Source organism: Exophiala oligosperma (assembly GCF_000835515.1).
Source record: "Exophiala oligosperma strain CBS 72588 unplaced genomic scaffold supercont1.10, whole genome shotgun sequence".
Classification (NCBI taxonomy): domain Eukaryota; kingdom Fungi; phylum Ascomycota; class Eurotiomycetes; order Chaetothyriales; family Herpotrichiellaceae; genus Exophiala; species Exophiala oligosperma.
This window is the reverse complement of record NW_015622827.1, coordinates 1,171,513-1,185,663: the sequence shown is the minus strand read 5'-3', so window position 1 is coordinate 1,185,663 and position 14,151 is coordinate 1,171,513. Positions and strand designations below refer to the sequence as shown.

The 14,151-nt window shown below is 51.1% G+C and overlaps 7 protein-coding genes across 7 annotated transcripts; 5 read left to right on the top strand and 2 right to left on the bottom strand.

Annotated features, from left to right (window-relative positions):
* The first annotated feature begins 264 nt into the window (after positions 1 to 264).
* Positions 265 to 1,356, top strand: PV06_09606 (uncharacterized protein). The gene has a single exon (XM_016411064.1). It carries the CDS (start codon positions 458 to 460, stop codon positions 1,007 to 1,009), a length of 552 nt encoding a protein of 183 aa, XP_016258871.1. The 5' UTR covers positions 265 to 457; the 3' UTR covers positions 1,010 to 1,356.
* Positions 1,153 to 3,531, bottom strand: PV06_09605 (uncharacterized protein; the record flags this gene model as incomplete). The annotated part of the gene is made up of 2 exons (XM_016411063.1): positions 2,804 to 3,531; positions 1,153 to 2,659 (listed from the first exon to the last, which is right to left on the bottom strand). The coding sequence occupies exons 1-2, from the start codon at positions 3,265 to 3,267 to the stop codon at positions 1,153 to 1,155; spliced, it is 1,971 nt and encodes a 656-aa protein (XP_016258870.1). The 5' UTR covers positions 3,268 to 3,531.
* A 270-nt stretch (positions 3,532 to 3,801) lies between these two features.
* Positions 3,802 to 5,920, bottom strand: PV06_09604 (uncharacterized protein). The gene has a single exon (XM_016411062.1). It carries the CDS (start codon positions 5,670 to 5,672, stop codon positions 3,882 to 3,884), a length of 1,791 nt encoding a protein of 596 aa, XP_016258869.1. The 5' UTR covers positions 5,673 to 5,920; the 3' UTR covers positions 3,802 to 3,881.
* A 390-nt stretch (positions 5,921 to 6,310) lies between these two features.
* On the top strand, positions 6,311 to 8,642 carry PV06_09603 (uncharacterized protein; the record flags this gene model as incomplete). The annotated part of the gene is made up of 2 exons (XM_016411061.1): positions 6,311 to 8,094; positions 8,167 to 8,642. The coding sequence occupies exons 1-2, from the start codon at positions 6,423 to 6,425 to the stop codon at positions 8,640 to 8,642; spliced, it is 2,148 nt and encodes a 715-aa protein (XP_016258868.1). The 5' UTR covers positions 6,311 to 6,422.
* A 511-nt stretch (positions 8,643 to 9,153) lies between these two features.
* PV06_09602 (uncharacterized protein) lies at positions 9,154 to 9,994 on the top strand (the record flags this gene model as incomplete). The annotated part of the gene is made up of 2 exons (XM_016411060.1): positions 9,154 to 9,594; positions 9,656 to 9,994. The coding sequence occupies 2 exons, from the start codon at positions 9,154 to 9,156 to the stop codon at positions 9,992 to 9,994; spliced, it is 780 nt and encodes a 259-aa protein (XP_016258867.1).
* An 881-nt stretch (positions 9,995 to 10,875) lies between these two features.
* PV06_09601 (uncharacterized protein) lies at positions 10,876 to 12,469 on the top strand (the record flags this gene model as incomplete). Its single annotated transcript, XM_016411059.1, has 2 exons — positions 10,876 to 10,944; positions 11,015 to 12,469. The coding sequence occupies 2 exons, from the start codon at positions 10,876 to 10,878 to the stop codon at positions 12,467 to 12,469; spliced, it is 1,524 nt and encodes a 507-aa protein (XP_016258866.1).
* A 463-nt stretch (positions 12,470 to 12,932) lies between these two features.
* On the top strand, positions 12,933 to 13,834 carry PV06_09600 (uncharacterized protein; the record flags this gene model as incomplete). The annotated part of the gene is made up of 1 exon (XM_016411058.1): positions 12,933 to 13,834. Exon 1 carries the CDS (start codon positions 13,139 to 13,141, stop codon positions 13,832 to 13,834), a length of 696 nt encoding a protein of 231 aa, XP_016258865.1. The 5' UTR covers positions 12,933 to 13,138.
* Positions 13,835 to 14,151: the final 317 nt, after the last annotated feature.

Genomic DNA, 14,151 nt, shown 5'->3' with positions numbered 1-14,151 from the left:
GCCTGACGGATTGACTCCATAGGGCTCCGTAGGGCTCAAATTGTATGTACAAGACATCGTGTCCCTGCAGTCAACGTCGATGGTGGTGCTGTAATGATTGCTTGCAAAGAATTTCATAAGCCCCGAGTGGAAACAACTTTTGGGGTATCGGGATACGAGTGCGAATACGAGGTACCTAGAGATCCAAATACTCCGCCGTAGCTAGAGACAGCAATGACATCACCAATTCTCCCCGTACGCATCTCCGTTCTACAGAAACAACGGCATACGGTACGCTTGAGAATTGACCTCAACATGCACTCACAGTGACAAAAGAAACGATCATCTAATAATCCATTTGAATCTCTCTCCTCGTCATCACTGCTGACCTCAACCTCCTCCTGTTCCTCCGCCGCCGCCGCTCACTTCCTTCCCTCGTCATAGTTTCTTTGCTTACTCTAGGGCCTGATCGTTCATCATGCTTCTCAGACCAGCAGCCTTCCGACCCTCCGCATTCCCCTCGATCGCCAAATCAATACCCACTGCCGCAAGGGCACGAGTGCGGTCACCACTCAGTCGACCGGTGCTGGTCGCGTTTGGTGCCTCTCTGGGCGCTGCACCTTTCCTTCATCCCTCAAGCACAGCTCGACTGGACACCTCACCTTATTCTCCTCAAGCCGCCGAGTTCAGCAGTACTCCCTATACACATTCCCGAGATGCCAGAAACCCATTGACAAAAGATGGAAGGACACTCAACCCCGCGGCCGTCAAGCAGATCAGCTTAGGAGCCATACTCGGTCTAGGGGCGGGGGTAGTCTTGTCGGCTTTCTCAAGCATGTTGACACTGATAATCGGGTTGGGGATCGTCTTTTGGCAGTACGCCGCTCGCAAAGGCTACAACTTTATCCCGGTCGAACGCCTACAACGGTATTTCAAGAACATCGACCTGCGAAGTGCGATCAACGACAATGCGGCGTTCAAAATTAGCTTTGGTCTATTATTCGCTTTGACGGCGTTTGGGGATTTCTGAATGAACAAAAACACGCATTTGACCGATCAGAGGCTTATTGCATTGTTTCGTTATGCTCCATCACATGCCTGGTCATATCTATAGGGTTATGACAAGAACTTTTCCCAAAAATAATACATGCTAATATGCATTCCGTCGACCATTCAGGTCCGAACATTTTGCATAAGCTGATCCTCCTCCTCTGCCTCACTCCCATCCGAACCTTCTTCATCCATACTCTCTCTACGCCGTCTAAGATCCACACTTGCTCCCCTCGTAGTCTCGACACCAACGTGCCCCTCAGGCAACAGATTCATCGCATCCTCCACGTCGTCCAAATGCCCATGGACCTTCCACACCAGTCCACCAGCAACCGCAGCGACGACGCCCATAAGTGCATAGTTCCATACAAGCAACGGATCCCTCGCGAGCCAAATCAATGCTTCTCCAATGATGTTGGCTGCCGCAGTCATGCACAGGCCGAACGCCTGCACCATGCTCCTCATGTTCCGCGGGGCTTTGGTGAAGGCGTACTCCAGCACCGTCACGCTGGCGAGAATCTCGCTCGTCGCTATGAGAACGTATATGGGTGTTTGCCACCATATACTCACATCGGCGGGCGCGCAGTCTTCAACACCCGCTGCGGCACCGGGACCACCACCGGCACGGTTGCTATTCGAAGGTAGCCCCTCGTTAGGATACATTCCGCACTCGTTGTGTGTGTAAATGTACCGCTGCAAAGAGGCGGCGTAGATCATGGCGGCGCTCCCGAACCAGAACCCCAGCGTGATTTTACGGATCGGCGTGACGCGAACCCACCCGGACTTGCGCAGGGCAGGGTAGACGAGAAGGTCGCACAATGGAATGAGGATGATCAGCGCGAGAGGGTCAAAGTTGCTCACGATCTCCGGTGGGATGCCGGTGTGCCGCATCGTGTCGGCCTGCGAGATCAGGTTGTTCTGGAGCTGGTTGTACGTGAGCCAGTAGACGGGCATCCAGAGGAAGACGGTACACGCCTGCACACCCCGACGCAGCTCGGCGACCCAGGCGTCGTCGAACGTCATCCAGTTCGGTCGACGGCCGGCAGGTATCCGCGACGGTCGCGCCGCGTTCCAGACATCGTGCGTCCGAAGGTTACGTATCGTGCGGATAGGGTTGAAGGACCATCGACCCCTCGTGGCGTAGAAGATGAAGTGAAGGGCCGGTCCGAGCACGGAGCCCTGGGGTGGGTTGAGACGATAGGTTTTCTTGAACACGATGAGAACGAGAGGGCAAAGTAGGAACAGGATTGTCGGCAGGAGGAAGGCGAGGTAGTATCCTATGTACAAGGCCGCGTAGGACATTGAGAGCTGGCCAAGCAACGCGCCGATGTTGATGAAGAGGTAGAACCAGTTGTAGACCCGCGCCGACGTTTGGGCCGGGTCGACAATGACGCGCTCGCCTTTTGAGCCGGTCTCGATGCGAAGTTTGCCGTCGACGACGATTTGCTCCGCGATCAAGGGCGAAATGTTGGGTTTGAAACCTCCCGTCCCGAGGCCGAAGACGATAATGCCCACGATGAATTTTGCCAGCGCCGAGTCGGGGTGTTGTAGGGACGAAGGTGTGGCGCCGGCAACGAGGATGAAGTGTCCTGCCAGAGCACAAAGAATGGATATCATGATCATTTTGTACCTGAATATACACGCACACTTTGCATTAGCTCGTCTGCTACCGAGACGACTCTCCAATAGGAGAAACATGAGACAGAGAGGGCCTTGTTAGGATGGTAGAAGCGAGTGAGAGAGATATATACATATCGTGTGCTGGAGACTTTACCTTCCAAAATAAGTATCGGCGAGCCACGCGCCCAGCAGAGGTGTGACATAGCACCAAAAAGCAAAAAAAGTGCTGAGAGCCGTCGCCGTCTGTTGTCCTCGACCGAGTGCGCCAGGGTTGTTGTTCGAGTCGCCGCTAGGGTTCAGCGCCGCGCCCGTGGGCGTGAGTCGTTTCCGCTGAACAAAGTTCTGAAACAGGATCTGAGTGCCGTAATACGAAAAGCGTTCGCAGAGCTCGACGAATGCGACCGTGTAGACGCTCCACGAGATGCGGTCGGCCACGCGTGGGAGAGTCTTCAATTCCTCGTCGGTCGGCGAGTACTCATCTCCAGCTGTGCTGCTGACTGCTTTCGCTTCGGGGAGTGTACCTCTGAAATATATCGTCTCCGAATCCGAACGCTCGGAATTGGTCGAGCCTCGTCGAGAGCACCCGTCCTGCAGGGCTCTGAGCTCGATTTGCTGCATTGTTGTAGCACAAGAGTCTTCTTATACTGTCATTTGAAATGATGTGATAAGGATCAAGAAGCTCCGCTTGTCCATTATCACCAATGATGTCGTGCGGAAAGCCTCGTCTCGTGGATATCCAACAAAAGGGGATTTGTTTGATACAATGGCAGGGCGAGTAGTGAGCGTGATAGTTGCTGACTTATTTACCCAGAAAACGTCCTGATAGTTTATTACAGAAACAAACAAGGGACTCCTTAGATGACACGATCATGTCTTATCTCTCGTGAGCACGCAAGGTTGTGATATCAAATGGACGCAAATCAAATACCATGGAGTAAGCCGGTCAACCACCGAAGCAATATCGGTCTCAAGATTCTCCGGACTCCGATGTCTAAATACTTCAACGTAGATTCTCACTCGACGACTCGAGGCGCTACTCTGGTATACATCGTCAGAACAAATTCAAAGAATACATCTCACATCTCAATACCCCGTAGCTTTTCCGCTTTCAACTACCGCAGGGTGCGACTCTAACACGAGCGTCAAACTTCGGGTAAGGACACAGCGACTGCAATCATTGAATAGGGTAAGATCGTTACGTGGTACACTATGTTACAAGGACAAGTTCTTCCTCATCCTAGGCGCACCTTTCGCCATAGTCTCAAGCACTCCAACATATCTGCACCCCCCTTTCCGTGGCCGGTGTTGGATTCCGTACTCTCGCTCACAATAGCTACAAGGGCTGCAGCAAAGCAAAACGCCGTCTTATTCTCCTCGAGCAGTTTTACTTGTTGCTTCTTCATGCCTCCCGCTGCGGCCCAGGACTGCCACTCGTCGAGGATCTTGGAGATTTTCTTTGCCTCACCTTCGTCGTTGCTGCTTCGGTCGACCACAAGGAGATAGAGCACAGCCTCAGCAACTTGGTCCACCGTCCACTCGCGACCTACTTCGCCTTGTTGGATCAGCCAAGCGAGACATGCCTCGGAGACGGCCTTGATGCTCATGCGGGGACTCCCGATTGCTTCTTGAAGGCGACGCTCGATGCGCTCTTCACGGGCCCGGAACGACTCAGTCATATCGTTCATTTGATCGCGTCGCTCGGCCGCTTCTCGGTTCATGCGGTGTATTCTCGCTTGCTCAGGGGCCATGGTGGCTTCGAGTCGTTCGGCAGCAACTCGTGCCTGGAAACGTTGCAAGTGCTTGTTCGACATGTTGATTGTCGCATCACGTAATGCGCTCTCCGGTTCCGACGACCATTGCGGCGCGTCTGTTTCGGCGAGGATGCCTAGTGTTACTAGGATGCCGCAGGGGATCGACTCTTTACGGACAAATGTTCGAACGTCCGCTGGGATGTCAAATGCCCACAGGCCGCCGTTGGACTGTTTGCGGGATAGTAAGGCTGATGATGCACATGTGAACCAGAGAGATGCCATCGACCGTTCATATGTTGGAAAGGGTTCACTGATAAAACCTGTCTCAATGTGCTTTTGTTCCCAGTGGACTCGTTGCACGCGGTTATCTTCTGTTCGGAACCGAAGACTCGAGCTATCCATGCTGTATTTGTCTGCGGCTTTCATTTCCTCGATTCGAGATGGTAGATCTTTGGTTTCCTCCTTGAGCTTGTCCCGTGGCTCGAGTTGTTGGGGCTGGTCGAGTCGTCCCCAGCCTGGAGGCAGACTCGCGACGCCTCGGGTATTTGCCAATGCAGCCATTTCTTTCGTCCATCGGATGGTGACACTCAGGATTCCGTCGCTCTCATCTGGCACGGTTGTTCTCAACACCCAGTCTGTATTCCTTCCCGTCTTGTCTTCCTCATCTCCTGGCTTGCGTAGAAGGATCGTTCCAGCAGGAGTCCACAATCCGCCCGACTTGAGTTTTTCCCAACCCATTGCGTCAGGTATAGCACCCCAGTCGAGCAGGAAATGGACGAGTTCAGAAAATTCAGTCTCGGCAGGTGGTTCGCGAAGCTCATCTTCATATTGTATCCTATACAGTTTTCTGCCTACGATCAACCTCTTCCAGTGGAACGCCCTCCAACTGCCACCACGGAGGAACCCCAATACGCGGCCTTCCTCCATCATGCTCATTGTAGTTTCCGCCCTTCCTAGCAGTCTGTGATCTTCCTCCGTCTGATCCTCACCCGAGTCGGTAGACTTCCAGTAGTCGTCATGGTTTCTCTCCAGTGGTGCAATGGTGTATCTAGGCAATTCCACCTCGATGAGACTTGTCATGGGAGAACTTCGAATGGTAAAACCATCGTTGGGGCGGGTCCTGCTGACTGGTCGGTGACCGTGTCTGAGCAATGAAGCGCGGATCCGTCGTTGTGTGAGGACCGCGAGCATAAAAGTGTAGAGGATGGGTAACACGCCGAGGACGGCCAGCGGAACACCCACGTAAGTGATGATGTCTGTGGCAGACGCCATGCTGAGCGTGCAATTGAAATATTGGCAGTGCGTTTCCGGACTGTTGGGCTATCATAATTCAGTTAGCATCATCAGCATAGACATAGACAGCCCAGGAGGCTGCGATTCAATCTTCATCTAGGTTTTCAAACAGCACCCACAGAGGGATGTTCAGGTTAACCAGAATCCATTCCTGGCCCCCTCGGGCTAGTCTCCGAGTGGGCGCAGTCAGGTTATGCAACTCTTTACTCCGTAATGCTCTCCTCAAGCTTCACTTTGTGAGTGAGAAAAGGGGTAGTAAGGAAATGCACTCGCTGCCCTATTCCTTTTCTTTCGCTGACTCATTCAGACACAAGTATTGTCTAAGCGGCGACTGTAAGAATTTAGGTAACCGCTGTAGGGCGCGTTGCTGGCGTCGTTTAACTAGAAAGTTACGCCCCGGCCAACGATTTAGGCGACCACCACCTGCCTCTTATAGTGGTCTTCAGCCCTATTGAGCCCTAATGCGTCGCTTAACAAATAACTAATACTGTACTTACCGCTAGTTACGCTACATCCGTGCATTCTTGGCTTCCACTCGAAAGATGAGATCAAAATCAGCTTCATACGACTGACGGTAGACATTCAGCAAGTGCCTCGCGCTCCTTTACACCATGATAGAAGTTTTCCATTCCCTGAAACAGAGCGCCTTTTGAATATACCACAGGTGCATTGGCTTTTGGCCTAAGTGCGCCCAACCTCGCATCAACATCACTTGGCTCCTTAGGGGCGATGCCCAGCTCACGCATCACACGCTCTTCTCGACGTCAAAATGCGAGCTGTGATCAATGTCGGCACTCGAAACGTCGCTGTTTGTTAGAAACTCCCAACAATGAAGGCGATTCCAGTAGTAGCATCTGCTTCAATTGTGAAAGGTTGGGATACACATGCACTTTCAACTTTGCGGCATCCCAATCCAAGGGACGAGCAGACAGGAAAGCACGACTGAATGACTCTCAGGCTTCGAGCTTAACACCACAATCATCGGACTCGAGCAGAACCGTCCGTAATGGCATTGTCAATGAGGTTTCAGCCATTGAAACTTCAATGGCTTTCGATCCTGGTGACAGTGATTTGTTACCTTGGCTTGATTTCGACCTAGATGGCATCGATCAATTCGATTTGTCTACGTCGCTATTACTCCCCCAAACCACAGATTCCCTTGCACTATCTGGTGATGTTGTTCCATTGGCGTCACCGCAGAACCATTCGCAATACAGAACAAGATCAGTCGTTGGCTGTGCATTCAACAGCCCAACGCACCTGCTGAATTCCAAATCAAATGCGACTATCCTTGACGAGCACTTGTCTCAGATATACGAAACGATAACTGTTGGAGCTGGTTCGGTCTTCTTGGACTACAATTGCAACATGTATACAGGCCGATATCGATACGAATTGGAAGAGAACATTCCACCCTCGCATGTCAAGTATTCCGCTTCCGTGTGGGAAATTCACAACAAGGGTCTCCCAGACTCAGATCCATATTCTAATACTCCGCGAATCGCCTCTGCGCCATGTGCAGATACATCAGATTTGCAAGTACGATCGCAACGCCTACCCCTGGGAAGTACGACACCGAGGATGAGAGTAATCGGGGCTTTTCGCTTTCTAGATCATTTCAATGATTTATGGGGCATCCCACTCAGCTCAGCCGATAGGAAGCATTCTGACGAAATTCTCAAAGCGGTTCTGAGAGCATTCTCGTTTCAGTGGCTGTCAATGTCTGACACTATGTCACCTTTGGGGGCGTTTCTTTCAACGCCCAACGGAAACATACAGCAAGAGACTGAAGAATTCGTTGATGCATGGCATAATGCGCGATCATTAATCAATGACTCCAGGTCAATTTACTCTTTCAGGGTGGTGTATGCTACTCTTCTCTTTGACACTATCGATGTGCCACAAGAAATAACTGGCCCATCCGACCACGAGTTCCTCGACCTTGGTCTGGACAAGCTGTTAGCTCTGGAGGCACCTCTTCGCAAGTACTGTGCCACCCTAGGCCCTGTCTCTGAATACGCAGGGCTTGTCGAAGCAAGCTTGAACATTGCTCTGTGGTTTGGATATCTTCGAGACACAGTGGTGAGCCTCTTTACACAACGGCCATGCAGGATGCTAGATATCCCCAGGCAACGAAAATTCTCGTTGTCTCAGGCAGATATCATTAAAGTGGAAGGTGGCTTTCCTGATATCTGCAGAGAAGCACTCGCAAACTCCGCTCATGTATGGAGACAGATAAGTCGGTTCAAAAATGAGGCGTCAAGGACCAGCGAAACAGTAATGAAGTCTACTTCGTCGATTTTCGCAGCTATTGATGATTACGAAGCGACATACCATATCCTTCTGGACTTCCCTCTGGAAAGCACAGCGCATTTGCCCGTCGGCTCTACCAAGTTTTGGGGTATGTATCGGTCCCATTAGCGATTTTGTTGACGTCTGTGATACGGGAGATTTGCTAATACACTCGACCTAGTTGTACTGATGTTCTTTTGGTACCTCGGAGTCCTCGTTGTCACTGATACTGTACAGTCTATGACAGCCAGCAACGAAGTTCTGTACCAAAAGTTCGTCTCGATGCTTCGGCATCATCAGCAGCAAGCCATTTCAGCACTCACACGAACGGTAGAATGCGTGAGAACATTACCAACTCCGGGAGCATGGAAGCCAGATAGTGGCTTGAGCGCCGACATTCCAATCACTGCGTGTCATATCACGCCCGCCATGGTGGTGGCAACCCTTAAGATGGCAATTGCACAAAGCATCGACCTTCAATTACTTTCCGATTCTGGGCTGATATTCGATGGCGTTTGGGATCATCAAGTCCGTATCCTTATGAAGGCTCTTGTCTCCCTAAAAGTTACCGTGAGTGGGTCAAGGATTGCAGGTGTAGCTCTTCAACAATTGATGAGAGATCACGGGGACATCCTGTCTGAATGCTGGTCTACCTAAAATCTTGTGTTTCAAGCTTCGTTACCAGCGAGTTCCGAGGCCCAAACAAAACCCCAGCAGAAAACGAGAAAAACGAGAAAACGCGCAGTCGGCTCCGACCCCTGGTGTTGTCAACGCACGGGCCACGTTTGATCTTGGTACCTTTTTCGCTACCACCACTACCCCTTGTCCATGCAAACACAAGTCTTTGTTCCTGCAACAAAGATTCCAAGATCAACCACAAATGATCAACGAAATCGCTACGACAGCGCAGCATTAGGCCGAGTCCAGCATTGTTTTGACCCCTACTTGAGAAGGGTCGGGCCCGATCTCGCAATCGAAGACTCTCATAGGCCACACTGCGTTTACAAGTGTCGGCAAATGTCGGCAAGAACACAGCCAATTCTTCTATCTGTATAAATATGAACGACAGGTTCGAACTACGAGGTACTTGAGCTTCCGGAGATTTTGATTTCCATTTCAATTCTCTGTCAGACCTTGAAAAGTTTTTACCCACCGCAACACTACCAAAATGTCAAAACCTGCAATTGTCCTTGTCCCCGGAGCGTGGCACAAGCCCCAGCACTACAAGAAAGTCATCAACGGACTACTCAAACTCAGCTACGACGCTGTCGGTGTATCACTGCCTTCGGTGGATGCTAAGCCAGCAACTCCTTCGTGGGAGAAGGACGCAGCAGCTGTTAGAGAGGCTGTGTTACAGAATCTGGATGCGGGCAAGGATGTCATTACCATAGGACATTCATATGGTGGTCTTCCGATGGGTGAAGGCGTCAAGGGCTTGGGCAAGAAGGCGCGAGAAGCGCAGGGCTTCAAGACCTCTGTGACGAGGCTGATATATATGTGTTCCGTGCCTGTCAAGGAGGGCCAGATATTCCAAGAAGCCTGCAAACCCGTTACTGAAGAGGAAATCAAGGCTGCAGAGATGCAAATGAAGACTATGAAGGCTGATGAGGTATGTTGACCTGTGGTTTCTTCAAGTGCAATTGTCACAACACTAACGACGAGGGTTTTAGGACGGTAACTTGGTGCCGACCGACAAAGAACTCGGCAAAGAGCGCTTATACAACCGCTGCGACCCCAAAGACGTGAAAGAAGCCTTGGAATTGATCGGATCACATTCTCTCGGTACATTGATCACGCCAGCCACATGGACTCCATACAAAGAGATCCCGAGCACTTACATCGTCACCGAGAACGACCTTGCCTTGTTACCAAGCATCCAAGAACGAATCATCGCGGAAGCAGAGGGCGCTTTCCAAGTCGAACGATGTCAAGAGGGTCACTCCCCATTCTTGAGCAATCCGGACTTTATCATATCCTGCATCCGCAGGGCCGCAGGCGAGAATGTTTAAAATAAAGAGCCAGCCACGAAGAAAGCCCTCAAAACACACACATATGTATATCTATATATATGTACAGCATTTTATACCGATGGTCTGAAACAAGGCTGAGACTCTGTGCAATCATCATCTTGACGGCTTGCGACGATAATTGATTGCTAGTTGTCATCCGGTCCCCAATACATTCATCTCCACTCACCACAAACAACCGGCTCTCTTCTCTCGTGTGTATCAAACACCTTGTCCCTTCTTTGATTGTTCTTGAAAACGCACCAAAGACTTGCAGACCCTTCTCAAAAACGTGTTGCCTTTCAAGACAGGTAGGCATGTTTGGTATCTTCGCTTTCATCACTACGGCTATCTGCACTCGGGATATCACGAAACTCAACTTACATGCATTTACTACTCGTCTGTTGTTGTTGCCCAAGCTACTGCCCATTGCGCCATCTTTCCAAGCTGGAATTCTGTCTTCACACACCGCCACATGCGTTGCATGGTGTATGTGCATCCTGTGTTCATTAACCCTATATACATATTCACAGCCTTGTTTATTGCCCCTGTTACTTACTGCCTTGCCGCCGCGAACCACAACATCTACCACTTCCTCCTTCTTCCCCAGGTCTTCTTCTATCTTCCTCTCTCATCACCGATACCACTTACCAGAATCTCTTTCTGTCGCGACTCAAGCCTTGACTCATCGTCTCCTTGAACTCAGCATCGTGAAGACTGACCGCTTTTGGTTCGCTCTGGCACCTGATTTCCGTCCCAACACAGAAATCCCTCTCGATCGTGAGTACCATCTAGTGGAAACAAAGGTTTGACAGGCCTTATTCTCCTCTCAGTAAACAGTCATGTACCGCCTTCTTCTGTCAGCGGCTCTCCAGCCATTCAAAATGCTGCCAGAGGCCATCAAATACCCACTGACTCGCGTGGGAACATCTGCAATTGACGCCATCGTCAAGGTGAGTGATGTCCGGCGTTTACCATGCGATAGACGCCAGTTTGAGACGCGTGGCTGACCATGACACCTAGAAACATCACACAACGCTTGACAACAAGAATGTTCCAGCACCATGCCCTCGACTGCCTCATATCAAGACAGTCTCTGGAACTCTTACCGCCGAGGTGCAGAAATTTCTTCTTTCCGAAGAACGACAACCTCAAGTTGGCAAGTATGATTGGATCCTTGAAAAGGTGCAATCATCAATCAAAGGACTTGAGACGTCGAACCCCTTCCTGAAGCCCACAACACTGGTGGGACAACAACATGCAAGACGACAGCAATGCAGAACGTTGTTCCCTTCTGAAGTCGTTTTTTCAACGTGGACAAACAGCGTTGAGACTCGGGCTGGGACAGCAGAGCCCATCAGACAAACCACAACCTCTGCATACAGCGGACCTCCACCGGCAGTCGTTGCCAGTGTGCCAAGTCATCTTCAGAATGTGAATGACGAAGATGACTATCTCAGCGACTCTCAATCTGAGACTGAGACGACCGTCCACAACAACATCGATGGACAAGCACCGTTCACATCTTCTGACAGTGACGATGCGAACGTCTCCCCACCTCCGCGTGGTCGGCTGAGCCTTCCTCGAACTCGGCCTCACGCCGCGGCTGCTGGCAACGGTTCTGACGATGCTCATCCGGCAAAGAGTCATCGTGTCTTTGAATCAACCTCAACCGGTGTCGAAAGAGTCTTCTCCGATCCTAACACAGGATCGACAACCAGTTCGCCTCCTCCTGCGTCAGAAGGCAACCGTTTCGCATTCCCACAGCGTGATCCAGATCTGGAGCCTTTCCCAGACTTTGAACAGTGTCAGCTGGCTGTGAAGGAGCAAGAGGTTGAAGACCTGCATCGAGAACTCGAGCAGGTCAAAGCAACGGCACAGCGGGAGAAGTCTCGTCTCGAAAAGGAGACCAAGAACGTTCGACAGGCACTCCAGACCATGTCGATACAATTCCAAGAGGTCGACAGTCAATGCCAAGCGCTGGAACGAGAGAACGTGGAGCTCAGACGACACGTGCAAGTTCTCGACCAGCACAGATTGGACGCTGAAGGGACACGCCGTGACATGGCCGTGCACATTCAGCAGCTGGAGAACATCACTCGACATCTGGAAGAGGGCAACGCAGCCCTAAGACATCGAAATTCTTACCTCGAGGGCGTCGCTAGAGAACTTCAGGCGCGTGCTGATCTATCGGCCGCGTCGCGACAAATGAATGCGGCTCTGCTCGACCAGGTGACAAGCAAGAAGGACGGCGAAGTGGAGAAGCTTCGTGGGCAAGTTGCGTCGCTCACCGAGCAACTTGACCAGGTCACCGAGGAGAAGTGGGACCACTTCACCGAGAGGAATGACATGGAGGACGAACGGGACGATGAGCGCACCGCCAAGGAGGAAGCTCAACGAGAGCTTGGGGAGGTTCGGGAGCAATTGAGGAGACTGCGGGAGCAGGGGCGGGAGAAGGAGCAGGAGCAGGGGAATTGAGGAGGGAGGTTTGGGTCCGACGACAGGGCCATTTAGGCTCTACTTACAGTGCTGGTTCATGGGAGTACGAAGTGAAGTTGTCGCTGGGATGAAAATGAAGTCATGAAACGGCCCAAAGGGCAGAAGAGCTGATTTCCGGCGGCAGCGAACAAACTGCAAGGCTGCAACGACAACAAAAGAGACAACGCTGAGAGGAGAAAAGTGCTCATAGTGTTGTTGCGGCTGATCAATCAGAAATGAACTTCAAATTGTCTCCATCTACTTTGTGTCGTTGTGGCATTCGATATGCGACTGCGCCACAATTACTTTATTCTTGACGTGGCATGTGAAAGAAAAGCCACAAGCCACATATTATGACATATGACATTGACAATGACAATGACCTTAATTAGACATTGACATCAACAACTGACATCTCAGGTAGAATCTACACTTTTCTGCAATCATAACAAACTCAGGTTCCCTTGCATCAACAAGATTACTATCTCCTCCAACGTCGTGGTAACACTTCCCAAGGATAAACAGTACAAGCAGTACACACTCGACTCCTTGAAAACTCTCTTAATCCTCGCGGCAGTGAGGGACCGACCACCTGGCACTCATCATCCCCTCTTCCTTTGGTATCTACCTACTGTTAGTCTTGGGAGACCAAACCTATCGCCAAAAATAATGACTTCCGAGAAATCTGTACAGATTCAGTCGTCTTCGTCGGTCGGCGGAGAAACAGCCACAGACAACACAGACTCGAGCCTCGGCGGTCGTCTGACTGGAACCCTACAAGGCGTCGTCAACAAGACCGTCGCCGTCGGTGGCAATGTCATGGATAGATACTTGCCGCCGCCTCAAAAACGAGAACGATGGAAGACCCGAATCATCACCTTCGCCACGGAAAGGCCGTATCTCGCCGGATTTCTAGCTTCACAGGTCGCGTTGAGTGGTCTACCGTTGATTCTTTTCATCTGTATCACGGTGTCGGTTTTTATTTTTTCTGTACTGGCCGGGATCTTAGTCGGGATCATCGGTGGACTTTTATTCGTTGTACCGGTCATTGGCTTTGCACTACTCGTGCTCATACCCGTAATGTTCTTCACGACTGCTGCGGCGGTGTGTATTTGGTTCTGGGCTTTGGTTGCGTACACCATCATTGATTATTTCAATCACCAAAAAGAAACATCTTCCAAGGCCCAAAATGGTGAAGATGTCAAGATGAAGAACAGTTCATCAAATGGCGCACCACCTCAGACAACAAAACAAGGGACAAAGGATCTGTCTACTCTTGGTTCGGCGGCAGAAGCGGTCGGTCCAGAAGCACAACCAGATTCAAGCTCCGACGGCGGGAACTCAAAGTCGGCGTCACACACCTAGTAACAGCAGCGGTAGCGGTACCAGCAACAGCAACAGCAGCAGTGGCGGCGGCGGCGGCGGTGCTGGGAATAACCCTGCTCCTCAACAACATCAATGACAACAACAATAGCCTACACAACTGCGAGATTCAACCAGTCGCTACCTAGACAATTTGACTCGGTCTTTGACCCCTGCGCTGTCGGTAAGAGAGAGGGCGAACAGTGCAACGAGTCGAGCACGGGCCCGTCAAACCAATGAAGACAGACATCGTCTTCAATCTCACCAGCATAGGGTCTGAATAGACTGCAGACTCTAATTCTTTGTCCCTGAAAGACCCT